The sequence below is a fragment of the Podarcis pityusensis genome (assembly GCF_964106645.2).
Source record: "Podarcis pityusensis genome assembly, chromosome: 1".
NCBI lineage: Eukaryota > Metazoa > Chordata > Lepidosauria > Squamata > Lacertidae > Podarcis > Podarcis pityusensis.
This window is the reverse complement of record NC_138028.1, coordinates 47,462,723-47,484,619: the sequence shown is the minus strand read 5'-3', so window position 1 is coordinate 47,484,619 and position 21,897 is coordinate 47,462,723. Positions and strand designations below refer to the sequence as shown.

Genomic DNA, 21,897 nt, shown 5'->3' with positions numbered 1-21,897 from the left:
TGATGGTTTTGGCTGAGAGTGAGGCAACACACACTTTAAACAATAGATCTAAGCATCACTAAAACAAGTACCTCCTAAGCCAGGTGTATGTTGTGGATCTGCTTCATCACCAAGAGCTGAATTACAAAGAGAAATTTAAATAAGCAATATTCCTTGTTTATTACATTAATGCTCTAGAACACTAATTTTCTGTTTGAATTTCCCCATGTGTTAGATGTTATAACCAAGCCCTTCTAGCTGATAGAAGAGACCTCTAGAAGTCCCCTTAATGATTTCTAAAAAAAACAAAAGCACAGCTTTCCCTAATAACCATTTGCTATTGCTAGACTTAAGCAAACAAAATAGGACTCCATAAGAACTTTTGTCAAGAGTCTGCTCTGCCTTAGAGAGAGAGAGAGTGTGTGTGTATTGAAAAATTGGGGATTGCGTTTCCTGTGAGCCTTCCTTCTCCTCTTGTTTCCAGGTTCTCTGAGCCTGATCCCAGCCACACGTTGGAAGAGCGGGTGGTCCATTGGTATTTCAGCCAGCTGGACAACAATAACAGCAATGACATCAACAAGAGGGAGATGAAGCCCTTCAAGCGCTATGTCAAGAAGAAAGCCAAGCCCAAGAAATGTACGCGGCGCTTCATTGACTACTGTGACCTCAACAAGGACAAGTCCATCTCACTACAAGAACTGAAAGGTTGCCTGGGCGTTGGGAAGGAAGGAGGTGGGTAACACTTTTGTCATACCTAAAGGACACGGGTGGGGAAGCTCAGGCTTGGCAGGGTGGTAATGTGTCTGACTATCAATAATAATAATAATAATAATAATAATAATAATAATAATAATTTATTATTTATACCCCGCCCATCTGGCTGGGTTTCCCAGCCACTCTGGGCAGCTTCTAACAAAATATAAAAATACAATAATCTATTAAACATTAAAAGCTTCCCTAAACAGGGCTGCCTTCAGATGTCTTCTAAAAGTCTGGTAGTTGTTGCTCTCTTTGACATCTGGTGGGAGGGTGTTCCACAGAGCTGGCGCCACTACTGAGAAGGCCCTCTGCCTCCCTTCCTGTAACTTGGCTTCTTGCAGTGAGGGAACTGCCAGAAGGCCCTTGGCACTGGACCTCAGTGTCCAGGCAGAATAATGGGGGTGGAGACACTCCTTCAGGTATACTGGACTGAGGTCGTTTAGGGCTTTAAAGGTCAGCACCAACACTTTGAATTGTGTTTGGAAACATACTGGGATTTTCTCAATATTTTCTCCAGCCAAATCCTCTCTCCCCAGATCACACCTCTCTACAGCCCTACTTTGAGTGCTTTTGCCTGGCAAGAACGTTTGCCTGGATGCAGGATAAAGAGTTGTGTGTGTGGAAACCAGTTTATTGTATAAAAGTAATATTTGCATGCATTACTTTGCCCACTTTTACCTCTTGCCTCAGCTGTCGCTGGCATGTGGCCCCCAGAAGGTTGCGCAGAAGGGAATGTGGCCCCCAGGCTGTCAAAGGTTTCTCACCCCTGTGGTAGCACTTGAACAAACCAGTCCGCTTTAGGAAGCAGCCTAAAGTTTAGCACCCTCTGGTGGCCATTGTTGAAGATGTCAGTTTGCAAAAAGAAACATGAAATCATGTTTCTGAGCTTCAAAGGTGCCCAGATGTGTTCAGTTTATATGTCCATGGACACTAAAAGAATTACCTTTTATAACCAGAAGGCACTTTTGCTCCTAGCAAATTTATACCTGAAAGCACTCGCATCTTTAGCAAGAGGTGGTTATCTTGAAACCGGCATCCTCAAGTTTTTTTGAACAAATCATCATTCTATTAGAACGACACTTATTGGTGGTGGTCTGAAACATTGCACGTGGCAGATTTATTCTTCCTACGTCTACTTCATCACTGAACAAAATACTTCTTGAAAATACAGGCTACTCTGACTCAGCCAAAATACCTTTGCTGTAGAGGGATGTGACCTTCGCACTTTCTGCTTTACTTCTTCCTTGAGGGCCTTCAGTCGTCATCACTGGTAGATCAGGCTTGCTACTTTCTTAAATCTGCAGTCTTTATTATACATGGAAAAGTTCACTGGACAGAGGATTTATATTTTGCAGGGAGCGTTGGAAGTTTCCCCCATGGAAAAAGACAAGGTGTTAACCCTTTCAGTAAGTACTTCTGTAATTCCTTCCCCTTCCCCCTGATCCGAGTCAGTCTTGATCAGCTGTGTGTTTTGGGGTTGTTCCCCCCCTACCCCCAATCCTGCCTAAACCTACTGCTAGCCATTGCCTGGCCAACTATAATGGAACGGAGCTAGTCCTGTGGATATTATTACCGATTAACCAGGCAAGAGGGTGCTTCCATATGGCAAGCTGCCTTAATCGCTGGGATAGCTCTTGTCAGTATTTATTTATTGAACTTCATTTAAAACACTTGGATGCTACCTTTTCACATATCTAGGTATCTCAAGGGGAAATAGAATTAAGACAACAATGAAATTCAATAAATGTGCCTAAGACAGTATATATTCATATGCGTGGGGGAGAGAGAGGGCTCCTGGAGAGGCAAAACACAAAAATAACCCACCTAGCCCAATGTCGCCAAGAATAAAAATGATTCGCAACCTTTCTGAAAGAGGGCACTCATTCGGAGCCTGGCTCTCACCCTGTGACTGCAACTACTGCTGAGTGGAGCAGTCCTTGAGATACATGGGTCCCAGGCTTGGAAGTTAGTCTAGAACAGGCTTCCTCAACCTCGGTCCTCCAGATGTTTTGAGACTACAGTTCCCATCATCCCTGACCACTGGTCCTGCTAGCTAGGGATCATGGGAGTTGTAGGCCAAAAACATCTGGAGGGCCAAGGTTGAGGAAGCCTGGTCTAGAAGCAACTTGTCAGCCGCTGCTGTTGCTGCAAATTCAAACATATCCCCATCTCCTGATGTCAGTCAGGAGAGAAGCAGCATAGTTTTTTATTAGCTGCAGCTTCTGAGTTGGTTTTAAGGGCAAACCCAGGTAAAGTCCTTTACACTACTCAGCACTTAGCCACAGTTCTGTTTGTCCCATGTTTTATAGGCATGGGGTCCAAGAAGTGTTGCGAGTTTTCCTGGGGAAAGCCATGGGACAAAAGAGAAACCTTTTGGAACTGTGCCTAGAAATCACAGGACAGGAGGAAGTGTGGGTGAGAGCTCTCAGTCCTCCTGGCTGCATATAGTGAGGTTTCTGCTGTCTGAAAAAGGGGCAAAGCTTTGGCAACAGGTGTAGCCAGTAAAATGTGCTCCTTACCAATGAGTTTGGTGTATACTAGTGGTTGTTACCAAATTGGTATGTGCAATAGCAGAGATATCCCCACCCCAGCAATTCATCTGTTTAAATCTGCATTAAACCCCCAGGTGTGCAGAAGGTAGGGAGGGAGAAAGAGAAGCCCTATTTTTTTTGTAGCCTTACTGCGTATTGCATTCCCAGGTATTATTAGTTTGTTTCACAGGGAAAATCTGTTAATTACTTACTAAAAATCTAATTGGAGATTTCACATTTTGTTTCTTCCCTCCCTCAAACTGTTGCTGTTCCCCGCTCCATCTCTCCCCAACTTTAGTCGGACGTCTTGTCTAAGAGCTGATGGAAAAGCATGAACCAGACGGAAGGAAGGACGAACCGGACACATCGCCATTTGAAAACACTCAGGTGGAACTGGCAACATCCAATGTAGCAGAAGTGGCCACCACAACATTTGCACTTTTGGAAACAAAAAATAACGAAGAGGGGTGGAAGTTGGTCTACTTATTATGCCATTTTATATAGTACTTTAGAGAAGAAGAAAGAGTAAACAAAGAAAAAAGAAAGATAAAGAAAACTGAACAGCTACTGATGATTTAAATGTTTGGGATTTGCTTGGACTTGAAGAATGATGTTTAATATACTGTATATAAATGTAAATTGTACAGTTGTCTTGTGCTGGCCTTAGTGTGACTATTTGGTTTCTGCCTATGACTTTTTTTGAAGCTAGTTTAGATTGAAGGGGGTACAGAGGACTCTGGAATCCAGGGATGCATTGGTTTCTACAACCAATCAGAATTGAACTTCTTTCTTGCACAAGCATCATCATGATTCAAAGAAGGCAACAGTGTTGGTGGCTCACACATTACTTGAACACTGTGTGTGCACACGCACATACCCATCCATAAACAAACACAAATGCAGAAAATGGGACTAGTTAGCACTAGTCCTACTCAGAGTAGTTTCTCCCTCTGGAGCATCTGAGGGCTAATTTTGTATAGCTCAGCTATGATCTCTCAGCCCAGCCAGTGCTCACGGCCAAGACCGCCTTAGCTACAGCAGTACGACAGTTTCATGTGCTTTCAGGGTTTGCTCCGATATTTTCTGTTATGGGGTTTAAAGCTAATTGCTGCATTGGCATGAGAATAGCTTTCCCTACCCCATGCTAAATCTTATTCCTGCTGGACTAGCTGCAATCAACCTCCTGATTTTGTTTGGGTCTTGGATGGATGTCGATAAAAGCACATGTCTCCCACACTTTTGTCAAAGAACGTGGCGTGGGGAAGTAAAAGGCTCTCCTGTCAAAATAAAAAGGAGCAGGAGGAGGCAAAACTCTTCTTAAAAGATAGCATGTGTGTGCTAGCAGCATTTGTGCTGTCCTTTTTCATGTACGCTTGCAGGGTCTTTGTGCTTAACACCTCACTGTTGAGAAATGAGGGATCTGAGTGCTATAGGTGTGCTTCCACCTTTTTTGTTGGAAGTTGTCCTGCAAACTTGATTGCCTTGGGTTCCTCTGCTTGCGCTGTGATTTGTGAATCCATATAAATGCTCCTCAAGAGCAGTGTGGCAATGCATCTCCATGTTTTAGCAGTGGGCTGTTGCAAGCTGAAATACTCGAACATCATTGAAAAGTGGCTGCTTTTCAAGCAAGTCACAATGGTGGATTTACAGGACAGTGCCTTGCCCTCCCCCTCCGCCTTTTTAAATATTTTGGCTTCAGTTAAGGTATAGATAGTTGAGTCTCAGTTACCATAGAGGATGCTCAAGCTGAGGAATATCATGCTTTCTGGGGTTTTTTTTCCTTTTCCATTTTTGCTCATGCATTTCATGCATGGCCACTGTCCTTTGAAACTTTCTGGAGAACATTCAGCCACACTTTTATTGGAAGTAGCCGAGTCATAAGCTCATCTTAAGCTGATGCAAGATAGTGTGTAAGGACCGCTTTATTTAGTGGAATTTTTTAAAATGCCTATTTTGATTGGATTTGGTAGCAGAGCAATCAATAGTCTGTAGTAATAGTTTAGACTCTGAAATAAACCCCAATAGAAAACACCAGGGGTCATGTTCTACGGTTGAAAAGCAGCCCTGCATCGTCTTTCTCAGATAGTTGTTCCATCATGGTGTCCTAGGTTCTGTTTTGGCAACTCTCAATATGTCACTTGACAGGAACATATGAAGCTTGTTGGTCCTGGCTCCTTAAATGTTCAGCAGAAGTGAAGCAAGGTTGTAAAAATAGTAACACGGTTCTTTGGATTCTGAATCTTAGTGGACTTCTCTGTGGGTAAAAGATTTAGATGCTTCTCTTTGAAAAGCTGTGCCAAATTGTTTCGCAAGTATATTTTAATGTGAATCTTTGTCTCATGGAACAGCAGCACCCACTGCTGGCTTCTCTTGCATGTCACATACAATGTATGTGCCTTCCCCCTCTCCAAGCTCCTCTCTGAATATTCCCCTCTTCTTTTGTAAACTGATCGTATTGTGTATGTGTATTGTGTTACTTAGTTTTATTATACAGTGTAAAAAAGTCTTATGTGGCCCACTTGACCCTGTTGTAGGAATGAAGAACAACTTGTAAAGAACTTTCTGTAAGCGTTCTTTCTTTTCACATGCTGCCTCCCCCCTCCTGCCTCACCCAACAGCAATAGCACAGACACTGCTGTAAATTCTTCTGTGACTCACTAGCTCACCTTGTCAAAATGGCCATTGCTTGTTCATCTGGAGAGGCAGCTTTCACCCCACCCCAGCAATACAACTTTTCAGTTTTATTTCTCACACAGGGCTTACATCATCTGATCCATGGTCTCTCTAGCTGAGCATCTTGTCCACAAGGGCCTAATAACCTCTGGTTGGAAACTTTAACAGCAGCACATAGTCCTAGTTGTTCTTTCCTTGTCTGCCCTTTTGATGTGTTACAGATACACTAATCTTGGGGATGTTTGCCCTGAGCAGAAGGACGTAGAGTGGTACCTCGGGTTAAGAACTTAATTCGTTCCGGAGGTCCATTCTTAACCTGAAACCGTTCTTAACGGGGCCTCCTACTGCTGCCGCGCTGCCAGAGCACGATTTTTGTTCTCATCCTGAAGCAAAGTTCTTAACCCGAGGTACTATTTCTGGGTTAGTGGAGTCTGTAACCTGAAGCGTCAGTAACCTGAAGCGTCTGTAACCCGAGGTACTACTGTAATAACAGTCTTGCAGAATTAGACCAGGACTCATCTAGCCTAGACTTCTGTTGCCTCTGTCTAGCTAGATGCTTCTGGGTGTACTCATGAGTCTGTGCATAAGGGAGTGATGGCCTCCCCTTTTTGGTTGTCTTGGCCATCTATTAATAAACAATGGATATTTCTGCTTCTCAGTGTCTGGACATTTTTGTCTTAAGACTGTAAATTCACCTTCTTTCCATGTCTGGCTACATTCAATGGAAGGACAGTACTTTAAAAGAGCATTGCAAACCATCCCATAGAATCGTAGAGTTGGAAGGGACCCCGAGGGTCATCTAGTCCAACCCCCTGCAATGCAGGAATCTCAGGCAAAGCATCCATGACAGCTGGCCATCCAACCTCTGCTTAAAAACCTCTAAGGAAGGACAGTCCACAACCTCCTGAGGGCGTCCGTTCCACCGTCAAAGCGAAAGTGTTGCTTTGGAATGGTGGTGGGCAAGGCTAGCAATTTTGGGAGTTTTCGTATTTCGTACTCTTTCCGCTCTTTATTTTCCTGTCTGGTAAATTGCCACTGGATAGTTTGTTTGTTTTTCATCCCGGTCCATGGCAGGTCAGAAGCATTGATATTTTGGTCCTTATTGCTTCTCACCACCCTTCTGCTTCCATTCTGACGACTCCTTCACATATCGCTTTTTTCTTGCCTGGAAAAATGTGAACACCCACAGGCCACTATCATGTTTGAAAACTGAGTGAGTCGGTTGTAGGCATAATATGTGTGAGAGAGCCATAGTCTTCTAAGCCTCTCATGAGGCCTGATTAAGGCAAACTGGTTTGGCCACAACTTGACATCAAAACCATTGCTTCACACAGCATGCTGCCCCTGAGCTGTTCACCCCATGGATTGGACAATGCCCCCCAGTGTGGGCCCCTTTGGGCTGTTGGTCTTCAGTGATTCTGCATTTCTGATTACGCACATTTTTATTAGCTCCGACCATTGCTTAATGACACAGTTGTGAACTCAACTGTTCTAGATCAAGGCTGGTCAGACTTCAGACTTGTGGGATGTGCTTTGTTTCTCACAACATCTCCAAGATGCATCAACCAATGTTGGGGGCAAAAGACATACACGGAAGCCTTATTTGGGCATTATTCACACACCCCCCCGTACATCAACACAGAAGCAGAGAGTATGTCTGTACTGCATAAAGCCACCCCCGACATCATGCAATCCTTCATCAACATGTGAGCTGCAAAGGTCTTCAGGGAGGACACCTTCATGTGTACATGTGAATCTGTCCTGGGATCTCCTTGTTCCTGTGTTGTACATGGGAACAAGCAGTGCTCAGACAAGGCTTTCAGATTCATGGGCTCAGATTTATTTATGTGTACCAAAATACAGATACACTCAACCATTACTGGTTCAACCCAGTGCCCCCTATGCTTTCTTCAGCAATATAATTTTTTTATGGGGGTAGAGAATCACTATATTGCTTTAAAGCAATCTACTTCAAATCACCACGAGATCTATCAGTAAATCCCAGTCTGCCTTCTGCACCCACAGCCAGCTCTAGAAAATCAAAAGTTGAATGGAGAGAGATTTGCTCCAAGTTTCGCACAAGCTGTTGGGTTTTTTTCTTGCACAAGGGACTATTCTCTGTCCAGAATGCCACAGCCCTGCTTGGCACCCCATATTTCAATATACCAGTTCCAATCAAGTTCACAGGACAGCTGGCAGAACTGTGCAGTTTTGTTATTTTTATTTTAATAGTTTGATCTAGCATCTCTAGGTTGCAAAGGCATTAGGCTATGTAGGTGTCGCATGAATCTGGAAAACTAGACATTTCAAAAAATGGGGTCTGTGTAATTTCTATACAGTAAAAGTATATGCCTCTTTCCATTAGCAAACCTGTACACATGGAAAAGCAAATACAGTAGCATTTAGAATAAGTACCACATTTTTCCGTGTATAACACGCCACCATGTATAAGACTACCCCTATTTTTTGTGACTCCAAATTGAGGAAATGGGGGGAGATTGCCCAGAGTTGTTGAGCTTTTTTTCGGGGGGGGGGGGGTTGCCAGCACCCAACAAAAGCCCACACAATTGCCGCAGCCACAAATCTCCTGCACAGACACCGGTAGCTCACCTCTGCACTGTCCATGTATAAGACAACCTCATATTTTTTGCTTTTATTTATATTAAATAAAAATCGTCTTATACACAGAAAATATGGTATATTTTATAAGAGAAATGCAGATGCACTTCATTGCCTTTAGGTGCCACTGTTCGCTCTATTGCTTTGTTTAACAAGGTAAGGAATTTACTACCTACAGTCCATTAGGTATTGCCTTTCCATTATAGAATGTTTGAGTAATAGTATCAGTAAAATGCAATTTTTCATCAACAAGTGAAATTAAAGCATTATTGTCAGGGGTTCAGGAGCAGAGGCAAGGGCAAGGGAGGAAACAGAGAGCGAGGGGGAGGAGGCAGAAGAAAAGATGAGTGATGACGACGACCCGAGATCTCCGAGTCTTTCCAGTGAATCAGAAGATTCACAGAAAGGAGCACCAGTGGCCAGGGCAAGGGGGGAGCCTAGGGGGACACCCCAGGAAGATAGAGCCAGAGGGGACTCAGAGGGGAGCAGTTGGAAATCGGGACCAGCGTCACCGCCAGAGAGCAGGGAAGAGGAAGGGCGCCAGGGATCAAGCGCTGGCAGCTCACAACAGGGGGGAGGGCACGAGTCAGGAGTGGCCACACCTCCATCGGGGAGCGAAGAAACGGTCAGACGGAAGGTGGAAGGTTGGGCGCGCGCGCCAAGTTCAAATGCACAGGAAAGTGGCGCAGTAGGCAGCCCGGAAAGGGAGCCAGGTCCTAAAGCCCGCCGAAAGGAGGGAGAAGAGTCAGGGGGGTCAGCGTCAGCGTCAGAGGAATCCCGGAAGGAAGAGACCCCGGGGGCAGAGGGACCCAGAGAAGAACAGTCAGGCGGAAAAGGTGGAGCAAGGCTAGGATATTAAGTTGGTGTACAAGGAGCGGAGACTCAGATGGAGCTTCGCCGATCTAACCATTAGACGTAGGGTTGCACGCAGCAGCTTGAGAATGGAAACTGTAACTCAATAAAGACTTTTATTTAATGATCGCTGGCTAGCGTGATCCTCTGTGAGCTAGGATCTGGAAGCAACTCAGACAGTAAGCTCCATCCCAGTAAATTGTGGGCATCTACAGCCTCGCGGAGAGGAGAGAAAGCGGGTGCCTACTAGCGAGCTCACGAACGGCAGACAACATGACGGCCGAACATCAGATAGCGGAACTCAGAGAAGCAGTGTCGCGACTGAATGCCGAGGCTCTTGCATCCAGGAAGAGAGAGGAGGACGCAGCTGCCGCCTACAGGGATCTCCAGGTCAGGTTGGAAGTGCTTACGAAGCAAGGGCAACTGACACCCAAACCGGAGGGGATTGGGTTGGGGAGACGAACAGGCGGTCTGGTCTCTCACTTCGATGGGAATTTGCAACAGTACCCCAACTTTAGAGCAGATGTAATGTGTGCACTGCAACTGCTGAACAAAGACTTTAGAGATGAGCAAGAGAAGGTGGGATTCATCATGTCCCATTTGCATGGAGATGCTAAAGCATGGCTGCGCAATTTGTGGAGAGATAAGGATCCGGCGCTCCAAAATGCGGATGCCTTTATTAAAGCGATGGATGGGTGCTTTTTATCAAGCATTGACGTGGATCTTGCTCGGCAGCAGATACATGGACTGAAGCAAGGGAGGGCCAGCGTAAGGCAGTACCATGCCCGCTTTTTCGCTTTGGTCACTGCTCTGGAATGGGACAGAGATTCGGCTCCTGTAAGAGACCTGTTTTGGGAGGGATTGCACGGCTCGGTTAAAGATGAAATTGCGAGAGGGGAGAGACCCCGGACCACGCAGGAGATCGTTCAGAGGGCGCTGGCGGTGGGGGTGCGGCTGGAAGGACGTCCGTGGAGCAGTGGCGAAGGGCGTGGAGGGCGCGAACCAGCCAGGGGCTCCTCCTTCCTTCCCAGAGAAGCAGCGCGTGCGCAATCCACGCCTCCGCCAGGAGGAGGAGCGGAACCTATGGAGGTTGGAGGTGCAAGGGCTCAGTCAGCAGCCAGAGCCCTAGCACCGGCAGCAGTGAAAGCGAAGCCTCCTAGAGGGAACAGGAAGTGTTACATCTGCGATGATCCACAGCATATGGCGAAAGAGTGTCCCCAGAGGCTCCACAAGCACACTGCCGCCTCAGCAATGGTAACTGCAGCAACGCAGCAAGGACAACCACAGCAGGGAAACGACGGAGTCTGGTTGGAGGAAGAGGCACTGGGGCCCAGCCAGACGTGTCAGTGAAGCAGTCCCCAGAGATTTTACAGCCCATGGACCCCCTCCCGCCTAAACCGGTAGTGAGGCTCACCGCGTCGCTCCAGCTGCCCAATGGAATCACCATGGACGTGCCAATCACCATTGACTCCGGAAGCAATGCGGACTTTATAGGGCAGGACTTTGTCGACCGGCACGCTATACAGTTGCTGCCTGCCACGCTGCCCCTGCAGGTTGTCACGGTGGATGGCAGGGAGCTGCTAGGGGGGCAAGTGGTGAAGCAGACGCCACCAATGGTGATGCGACTTGGGAATCACAGGGAAATCATCAGCTTCAATGTCACTCAACTATCGGACACGCCCATTGTATTGGGCATGAGTTGGCTGGACAAGCACAGCCCGACGCTGGCTTGGTACCAGAGGCAGCTGACCTTCGGCTCTTCCTTTTGCGCTGAACACTGCATCGTGCCCAGGCAGGAAGGAGGGGAAGAGGAGTCACAGCTGCAGCTAGGCACGCTGCAAGCGGTTCCCCACAAGTACGCAGAATTTTTGGAGGTTTTCTGCGAGAAGGAGGCAGACAGGCTACCCCCCCACAGACCATATGACTGCAAAATTGACCTGCTGCCGGGGGCGGCGCTGCCCAAAGGGAAGCTGTATTCCATGTCTGAGGACGAACTGCAGGAACTCAAAGAGTTCATAGATCATAATTTGGAGCGCGGTTTCATCCGAGAGTCCAAGGCAGCGGGGGGCAGTCCGGTATTCTTTGTTAAGAAGCGGGACACGCCCCAAAAAAGACTTGTAGTGGACTTTCGCATCTTGAACAGTGTGACCAAGCCATCGGACTTCCCCATGCCCCGAATCGACGACCTCCTCGCAAAGGTACGGAAGGGCAGAGTGTTCACCAAGTTGGACCTGCGAGGGGCATACAACCTCATTCGCATGCGGGAAGGAGATGAGTGGAAGACAGCCATGTTCACGCCCCTGGGCACCTACGAATATAGAGTTATGCCTTTTGGATTGCAAAATGGCTCCCACGTTTTTCAAGCTTTCATGCATCACGTGTTGGCGGGGCTCCTCTACAAGACGTGCGTCTGTTTCTTGGATGACATCCTGATCTTTTCGGAATCGCAGCAGGAGCATGACAGACACGTCAAGGAAGTGCTGAGCAGGCTACAGCAACATAGGCTTTACGCCAAGCTGGAGAAGTGCCAATTCGACGTGACGGAGGTGGATTTCCTGGGCTACAAGTTGTCTGATAAAGGGCTCGCCATGGACAGCGCCAAGGTCCGAGCAGTGTTGGATTGGAAAAGCCCACGCAACCGGAAGGAGGTCCAACGGTTTGTCGGCTTCGCGAACTTCTATCGCAAGTTTATCAAAGGCTTTGCGATGCAGACAGCGGCCATCACGGACACGCTCAGCTCCAAGAAAAAGAAGTTCATCTGGACAGAGCAGGCGGAGCAGTCCTTTCAGGCACTCAAGCGTCTCTTCGCGTCGGAAGAGCAGCTGCTTCATGTCAACCCCAGCAGGCCGATGAGGGTGGAGACAGACGCTTCAGACAGAGCCGTGGGAGCAGTCCTGCTGCAGAAAGACCCGCAGGGGGTTTGGAGGCCGGGAGCATTTTACTCAAGGAAGCTCAGCAAGTCCGAACAGAACTACACCATCTGGGACAGGGAGTTGCTGGCCATTCATGCAGCGTTCAAAGCGTGGAGGCACTTCCTGATCGGCGCCAAGCACACGGTGCAGGTCTGCACGGACCACAAGAATCTAGAGCACTGGCGCACGGCACAGTTCCTGAACCAGAGGCAGATACGTTGGGCTGAGTTCTTTGCGAATTTCGACTTCCGAATAGAGTATGTCCCGGGGGACACCAACATCATGGCGGATGCTCTCTCCCGTAAGCCACAGTATCTGGAGGAGGCAACGCCAGCGGCCGCCATGCACATCTTCGCACCGACAGTGTGGGCGTGCGCGGCGGCGACAGTTGACCTGGATGCGGTGCGACGAGCGTTGCAGGATGACTGCTTCGCGCAAGCAAAGATGGCAGAGGTGCACAGGGGCACGGCAGCGACCGACGAGTTCCAGCTGCGAGATGGTTTGCTCATCCGTAAAGGGGCCATCTACGTGCCGGGAGACGAACTTCGCGCCAAGGTACTGCAGCAGCTGCACGACGCGCCCACTGCCGGGCACTTTGGCAAGGAGAAGACGGTGGAATTAGTAGCCAGAGACTTCTGGTGGCCCGGAATGAGAGGGGAAGTCGCGGACTACGTGGCGAGGTGTGACACCTGCCAGAGGTCCAAACCAGTGCACAGACCGCCGGCCGGACTGCTGGAACCGCTGCAAACTCCGTTCGAACCATGGGAGAGAGTGGCCCTGGACTTTGTCACGGATCTGCCCAGCTCGAGGGGCAAGACGGCTGTGCTGGTGGTGGTGGATTTGTTCTCCAAGATGGCACATTTCATTCCGTGTGCGAAGGTGGCCACGGCGGAACAAACCGCCAAACTGTTCATAGACCACGTGTTCAAGGTTCACGGACTGCCGCGGTCTATTCTGTCCGACCGAGGGCGACAGTTCATCTCGAACTTCTGGCAGAGGCTGATGGGCTTCCTGAACGTCAAGATCAACCTGGCGTCGGCTAGACACCCGCAGACCAACGGGCAAGCGGAGCGGGTCAATGCCATCATGCAGCAGTACCTGAGATGTTATGCGAATCAACAGCCTGCGACGTGGGTGGATTACCTGCCTCTCGCCGAGTTCGCCTACAACAACACGAAGCACGTGTCCACGGGGGTCACGCCGTTCTTCGCCAACAACGGGAGGCACCCTAGAACCTTCCCGGGACTGGAAAGAATGGGGGAGGGGGAGCCGCAGACAGCAGATGCGTTCGCGTCGGAGTTGCAGGAGGTCCACGATCAGCTGCGGCGGCACCTGGAGCTGGCTAAACACGCATACAAGGTACAAGCGGACAAACACAGAAGGGTTGGCGAAGAGATCCATGTGGGAGACTGGGTCTGGTTAGCAGCCCACGCGGTGCCGGCCAGGTCGTTGGCGAAGAAGAAACTAGGGCATAAACAACTGGGGCCCTACCAAGTCGAAGAACAGGTCAACCCGGTGGCTTTCAGGCTGGCTCTTCCGGAGGGTTCCAGAATGCATCCGGTGTTCCACAGGTCGGTGCTCACTCCCTACAAGGCACCTCACAGGTTTCAGGAACCAGGAACGGCACCGGGTCCGCTCCGAGAGAGAACCGGGCAAGGGGGAGTGGCACAGGAGGAGCGCATCAACGAAGTCACGGAGATTTTGGACTCCAGATGGGGGGAAGAGGGGGTAGAATACCTTCTCGCCAAGGAGGGCACCCCGGCCAGTGCCAACAGCTGGGTGCCGGGCTACGCTTTAGACGAACCTCTGCTCAAAGAAGAGTTTCATGCCCTCTTCCCACATAGGCCAATGCCAGCAGACTTTTTCGACGACTGGCTTTTCACGCCCACGCTTTCAGCCAGCACGTTCCGGGGGTTCGACTCGGACGAGGAACCGACACGAGACGCCCGTTCCCCGGAGGGGTCACCCTCGGGATCTGCTTCAGAACCCTCGTATTGGTGGGATGATCGACCAGAGGAGCAGTTCCGCAGAAGGTGGCTGGAGGGTCCAGGACGAGCAACGTCTCCAGAAGGCAACGAGGGAGAGACGGACATGGACGTTTTCGGGGACGACCCGGGTTTCGAGCACGGCGGCACAGAGATGGAAGCGGAGGTGACCGTCGTCAACGAGAGCAGGGAGGAAGAACCGGAAGACTTCGGATGGCGGCCCGCCACGGGAAGCGAACTGTATCCGACATTCGTCCCCCTGACACGGCAGCACCCAGATCCCGCACCGGAAGGAGGGGAGGGGGGAAGAGGGGGCTTCGAGGGGGGGATGGATGTCAGGGGTTCAGGAGCAGAGGCAAGGGCAAGGGAGGAAACAGAGAGCGAGGGGGAGGAGGCAGAAGAAAAGATGAGTGATGACGACGACCCTTTCCAGTGATCTCCGAGTCTTTCCAGAAGATTCACAGAAAGGAGCACCAGTGGCCAGGGCAAGGGGGGAGCCTAGGGGGACACCCCAGGAAGATAGAGCCAGAGGGGACTCAGAGGGGAGCAGTTGGAAATCGGGACCAGCGTCACCGCCAGAGAGCAGGGAAGAGGAAGGGCGCCAGGGATCAAGCGCTGGCAGCTCACAACAGGGGGGAGGGCACGAGTCAGGAGTGGCCACACCTCCATCGGGGAGCGAAGAAACGGTCAGACGGAAGGTGGAAGGTTGGGCGCGCGCGCCAAGTTCAAATGCACAGGAAAGTGGCGCAGTAGGCAGCCCGGAAAGGGAGCCAGGTCCTAAAGCCCGCCGAAAGGAGGGAGAAGAGTCAGGGGGGTCAGCGTCAGCGTCAGAGGAATCCCGGAAGGAAGAGACCCCGGGGGGCAGAGGGACCCAGAGAAGAACAGTCAGGCGGAAAAGGTGGAGCAAGGCTAGGATATTAAGTTGGTGTACAAGGGGCGGAGACTCAGATGGAGCTTCGCCGATCTAACCATTAGACGTAGGGTTGCACGCAGCAGCTTGAGAATGGAAACTGTAACTCAATAAAGACTTTTATTTAATGATCGCTGGCTAGCGTGATCCTCTGTGAGCTAGGATCTGGAAGCAACTCTGACAATTATGAACTAAGATGAGGAACTCAATCTGACCAGAGGGCTGGATTGAGAGGTGGCCAGCCTGCCTCAAGCCATTTTGACCGGTATGTGAAGCCACCTGCCTGTTAATCCGCTGCAGCTGCTAAGGTGGAATCAGAAGCAAGCTCTCTTAACTCTGCTGCTGGCTCTTGCTTTGCAGCCAAAAGCAGCAGGAAAAAATGCCAAATTCAAAAAATCTCAACATTTTGCTGCAAAGCATGATACTACCTTGAGCTGTTTCATGCCTGTGCTGTATGACATCATAACAAACCTTTAGCAAGCTACATAGGCATAGCTGTCAACTTACAGATTTGAAAATAAGGGACCAGCAGCCTTGAAAATAAGGGATTAGCAGCCAAAATAAGGGATTTTAGTCAACCAGCAGCCAAATGAAGCCTCAAGCGGTGGTTCCCACAGTGCAGCAACCCGGCAAAGGGGATGCAGCAAGGAAAACCACTGTCACCTCTCCACTGGGAAGCGCTGAGCAAAGGCGAGTCCCCAGGCAACGCGGCCGATCTGATCGGCACAAGGCATGCAAGCTCCACCCCCCCAGTCGTTCTTAGACTCCTTACTGGGTGAGCAACGCAGCCAAGCAACACAGTTGGAGCCTCCCTCCTCCCTGGCCAGCAGGGAGGGAGGGAGAGGAGCTGCTTCCTTTGAAACCCGGGAAATTTACGGGATATCATCAATCGGGGACAGCAGCGGTAAACGGCCCTGGAATAAGGGAGTTTCTTCCTATTTAGCCATACTATTCCTGCCTTTCTTTCCTATGGCAAAGTCAACCTTTTCATTATAAAGCAAAGGGGACATCCTGTAGCTTAATGGTTTTGCACAACAAACAATAAACAAACAAACAAACAAACAAACAAGGTAATAATAAATGAAGGGCTCATTAGATGTGAAGGAAGAAGCATGTTCTGTTGGACTAATTTCTGCTGTTGAGCTTTTAATTATTTTGACTTTGGGTGAGTAATGCTGACTGGAAGCGGCAAAGGAAGCTCAGATTTCACTTTGGATCCAGAGCAGGGAGGATGTTTTTACTTTGCTTGTAAGACTTTAGAATCAGTGTCTCGTTCCGGGTTGTTTTGTGGAGGAATTTCAATAAAAATAAAAGATTCTTTTATAAACTATTTTTTCTTGGCATAATGAATTCACTAACATGAATCTCAAATACAGTTCATTCCAGTTACACATTTACTCTTCCAAAGCTGGTAAAGTATGTTTCTCCTCTTTGACCTGGTCAGCACATTCTCTGCATGGTATTTAACAATACAGGGAAATATTGACAATTCAGTGACATTAGCGGTGTTGTTCAACAGCATCTAATACCAGAATCTGTTATATACATGGCAGAAAGGAAGCTGGGAACTCTCTGTATGAAGGCCTACAATCCTACATAGAGTAGGAACAGCTCTGAGTGTACATGGGGTGTGTAGTAACGAAGTCGCAAAGCAAAAAAGTGAAGATGCAGGCAAATTAAGCACCTGTGCAAGTTCAGTCAGGTCCTGAGCTTGCCTGCCTCTTTGCTTCTTCCTCTCACTACAGTAAGCTGGAGAGCAAACCTTTTCTAACCTCCCCAATTTTTATTTTAGAAACTGCTCTTTCAATAAATTGGAAAACATGTATTTCAAAAATAAATATCAAAATAGCTGCTTTGCCCACTTGAAATGCTGCCTTTAGTGAAAACTATTGTGCTGCTCCATGGACAAAAACTTTTTTTGGGTTTTGTTTTTGTTTTAAAGAAAAGGCTGCACGCACACAATGGATCTCAGTCATTTCTAGAGGATGAGGAAGTAGTAATTAAGGGGAGGAGACAACAAGGCACAGCACAAATATGTCCCACCAAGCACCACCCAGTTGTGTAAATGGGAAACAACAAGACAGAGTTAAATGGAAAGCACTCGTGTGGACAAAAGTGCACAAAGATGTACACAGAAAAATCAAATTTGTATGGCTCCTAAAACACAGAGTTCCCTGTAATGAAAGAAATCCATTGGTTTGTTTAGTATTCTCCACCCATTTTCTCCCAGAGTTGTGTTGTGTTGTGTTCTGCATGCAGCCTCAGAATTTGTTTCCAGTCACAGGACTGAATTCTGGAAATAATCATTTTAAAAGTGCCCTTGCTTGTGAAGAGCACTTTATCTTCCTCACATTGTGTGGATGTCTTCTGTACAAAGCAATCTGGGATGTCCTTAAAGCCTAGGCTGTCTGACAAGCCTGGTTGCTTTATTACTTCACAGGTAAATTCTCTCTTGCTCGAGTGTTGTTTGCACTTTAATTTTACATTGGTTTTAACACTTGCCTTTGGTGAAGCTACTCCCTGTTGTCGCACCTGTGAGAGCACACTGGAAAGAGAGGAAGGTGCATTTTCTGCAGAGGCCCTGGCATCCTGATCCTTCCATCAATAGGAAATGTATTTCAGCCATCCATTTTATTGAAGTGCCAATGTTTCATTTAAGGTGTCACTCAAAAGGGAATGGAGAGAGGCTCCCCTCATCCTCCCTTAACAGGAATTTTAGGCCTGGGCCAACTAAAGATAGCTCCCGGTCACATTGAAATAGACTTAACTTGATTTAAACACAGAAGACACCATAGAGCACAGTATTGTTTTCTAGATTCTGGTTTGTGTGGCATTGTTGCTTGGTCAAAAATTTCACATCTGAAATGTAAATGTTTCTTCCGTCTCCAGGAAATATAACCAAGTACGGTAGTACCTCAGTTTATGTAACCCTCTGGTTACGTAAACTTCGGGATGCAAAAGCAGCAAACCTGGAAGTATTTTAATGGGTTTTGCCCCGCATGCATGCACAGAAGCAGTCCTCCAGTTGCAAAAATCTCGGGATCCGGTCAGACCTCTGGAATGGATCCCGCCTGCAACCAGAGGAACCACTGTACTGTGCTTTTATGTTACTAATTCTTTCCATGTTTATCATTTGGTTCCAGCAAGATAAAAGACACACACACACACACTTCCCCCTCTTTTATGTGCTGCTTCTCTTCTGCTTTGATGGTTGTGCAAAAGACCTTCACGCAACCAGCAAAGCAGTTCCAGCTGAAATGAAGGTGCCTGAGATCTGTCATTTGTGTTGACTTTGTTCAGGTAGATATGGGGCAGGCATTCCCAAGGCCACATTCGCTTTGGGGCAACTTTCTGGGGTGCATATGCTAGTGATGGGGCAGAGCAGTGAATGTAAATTTTACCTTTGTTCATTGGGCTACATTCTACATATACACAACCTTCTCTATCTTCTATCCAGGCAAGCAGCAGGTATTATCAGAGTTGCCTTGGGTATGTGGCATGGAGCTGGATGGAGCATGTCCCACAGGCCAGATCAAGAGGCCTAGAAGGCTGCATTTGAGGCCTGGTCCCCATGTCCCCTGCTCATGTAACAGTGTACCATCCTAGCCCTACACATGTGAAATGGGTTTCCTCCAGTGCCATCCTTGCAAGCAGAAGGTCTCTCCAGGTAGGGAATGTCCCCTTGTCTGATAGGGGGTGATATTTGCTACAGAGGTGCTATTTTTGCATCACCCATACTCCTAGGGCAGTGTACAAACATGCAGAAGACCATGCAAGTATAAAACAAAAAGAATAACTAATAAAAAACAACCCTGCTGGTTGAAGATGAGAGTTAAGGCTCTCTCATGTTGTCTCAAACTCTACAAAGCTAAAAAATTGGAAGGCTCAGATGCTTCAAGACAACTTGGGGCATGTGCGTGTGTGTATATATATACAGTGGTACCTCGGGTTAAGTACTTAATTCGTTCCACAGGTCCGTTCTTAACCTGAAACGGTTCTTAACCTGAAGCACCACTTTAGCTAATGGGGCCTCCTGCTGCGCCACGCCGCCGCTGCACGATTTCTGTTCTCATCCTGAAGCAAAGTTCTTAACCCGAGGTACTATTTCTGGGTTAGCGGAGTCTGTAACCTGAAGCGTTTGTAATCTGAAGCGTATGTAACCTGAGGTACCACTGTATATATATATATATATATAAATTCTGTTCTACAATTTAAAGCACTCATTTTTACATCCTTAAGATATCAGTGACTTCCCTTCTTCTCTTTCCATGGTTCATTTTACATATCATAAATCCCTGCATATTTTACAAAAAATACCATTTAGTATTCCATTATTGCATCCATCAAAACTTATTTACACTGTTGAATTTATCTTAATGCTGCCAGCGTTTTCAACTGTACACATATATTCACTAAATGTTTTCCAATCTTCTCTAATCTTTCCAATCTTCTCTTGTTCTCTTATTCTGTAAATTAAGTCTGCAACCTGCGCATATTCTGTCAACCTAAGTTGCCACTCTTCTTTGGTTGGGACCTCACTCATTTTCCATTTTGGGGCTAACAAAACACGGGCTGCAGTAGTGGCATACATAAATAACCTTTTTTGACTTGGGGCATCTTTGATGGTCCAAGCACGCCAGCCTCCCCATGCAGATTTGGGCCTGAAAGTGTGGCTGCACAGAGAGTAAGCTGTAAGCACATACTGTGCAACTGTCCTGACTGATGCCCAGGCGTCTGATTCCATTCCATTCCTGGTTGTCCCGTTTTGGCTCTCGCACAGCTAAAAGACGTGTGGTTTCTGGTCCTGCGCATGAGTCCTCTGGATACCACCAGAGCGCAGGACCAAAGGACGCGCTCTCACCTTGCGTATGCACACCGCTGACTCCTCTTCCTTTTTACGGAAGTGGTGCCAGCTTCTGGAAGTACAGTGGTACCTCAGGTTACATACGCTTCAGATTACAAACGCTTCAGGTTACAGACTCCGCTAACCCAGAAATAGTACCTCGGGTTAAGAACTTTGCTTCAGGATGAGAACAGAAATAGTGCTCCGGCGGCACAGCGGCAGCGGGAGGCCCCATTAGCTAAAGTGGTGCTTCAGGTTAAGAACAGTTTCAGGTTAAGAACGGACCTCCAGAACGAATTAAGTACTTAACCTGAGGTACCACTGTATGTCAGCTGGAAAGCTGAGTTGCTGCAGCCCTTGAAAGGACGGCGGTGGGCAAGGACCCATCAGCAGGAGGGTGAGTTGGCGGGGAAGAGAATGGTGAGCCCTGAGGGAGAGAGGGAGCCAAGAGCTGGGGGTGGGGCTGAGTGAGGGTAGGCGGGGCCAGAGGCATAGCTAGCTGCTCTGGCACCCGGAGCGGCAGGGGTGGAGCAATCCGCCCAGGGGGGCACCGTGGCGAGCTGCCCATGGAGTCCGCCTAGTGGATGCAAGCCCCATGCTGCCATTTTTGGCAGTGTGGGGCCCTGAGTCACCGCGCCACTCCCAGGAGAGACGTGTGGCTCAGGTGTGCTGCAGGCCAGGCCCAGCAGTAAATGCCACCCCCTGCGGTGCACCATTTTGTCACCTCAGGGATGACACCCGGGCGGACCACACACCCCACCCTCCTTCCTACGCCCCTGGCGTCCCCATTTTCCTCACTGAGATGTTGGAGGCTATGTAACCAAGCAGAATTTTTGATATTGCACAGCCACATTACGCATCATGGGGTCTGCTAAGGCTTCAGCAGTGTGCATGTGTATGGCAGTGGGGGAGGGAGAAGTTGGGGTGTGTGTGGTTGTGGTTGCAAAGAGGGTTGCAGCATGGGGCAGGCCGTGTGTGGTGCAGCTGCACTTGGGGTTGGGGCTACATGTGTGGCCTTATTTCTGAGGTTTCTAGCCGTGCCCATGGTCCCCAAATGGTTGCCACCCTTTGTCTAACCACTCTACCACCTTGTCCTATTCCATAACTAAAGGAAAAGGCATTGCACACTGAAGCCACTAGGCGGCTCCCTCTGCAAACATTGCACACCTGGAAGAACGTTCCCTTCGAAATTTAAAAGGTGCGCACAGCATTTTATGTGCGTGAACCCTGTCAGCGGAAACTCTGCTCAAGTGCTTCTGCTCACACAAGGAGACTTTCCTCCCTCCTCTCGCACCCCCTGAAATTGGCTCTGGGGGAGTCAAGGGAACCCAAGAATGCATGCAGTGCAAGGGACTTTATTGTTCCATCTGCCCAGCAGCAATGTTTGTGCAGAAGGAATATTTGCAATAGCATGATGCTGAATTCCACCCAGCAGTGGCTGCCATAGGTTTCAAAGAGTCATGAAAACCTTAGTAGCTCTGATTCAGTAAATACAGTTCCTTAACTTGAATAGGAGAATTGTGCATCCACTTTTAGTTGATCAGCCATTCTCTCTCTTTTCTTTTTTCTTAAACCACACATCATCTCACTTTCAGATTCCACAAGACAGAGGAACTCTGTGCTTCACTACAAGATTGGCATGCATTCCTTAAAAGTCTCACCGCTCTCTTCTCAATGCGGAATAGTGATTGTTCTCACACCCTTCTAAGCTTTAACAGTATTGATTTAGGCTTCTGCTTCTGGCAGGGCTCCAGCACCCTCCATAGAACAGCAGAAACGTTTAACACCATGAACAACAAATGATTAACATTTGATCATTTACTGCCATATTGCT

The 21,897-nt window shown here is 48.4% G+C and overlaps 1 protein-coding gene across 2 annotated transcripts in view; it reads left to right on the top strand.

Annotated features, from left to right (window-relative positions):
• The window catches only part of SMOC1 (SPARC related modular calcium binding 1), a 60,858-nt gene extending 54,292 nt beyond the window's left edge, over positions 1 to 6,566 (top strand). For both annotated transcript variants that reach the window (XM_081000678.1, XM_081000679.1), the window contains exons 11-13: positions 464 to 711; positions 2,094 to 2,144; positions 3,568 to 6,566. In XM_081000678.1, the coding sequence (XP_080856804.1) occupies positions 464 to 711; positions 2,094 to 2,144; positions 3,568 to 3,584 (316 nt within the window). In that variant the 3' untranslated portion in view covers positions 3,585 to 6,566. The remainder of the gene's footprint in view (positions 1 to 463; positions 712 to 2,093; positions 2,145 to 3,567) is intronic.
• The last annotated feature ends 15,331 nt before the right edge of the window (positions 6,567 to 21,897 follow it).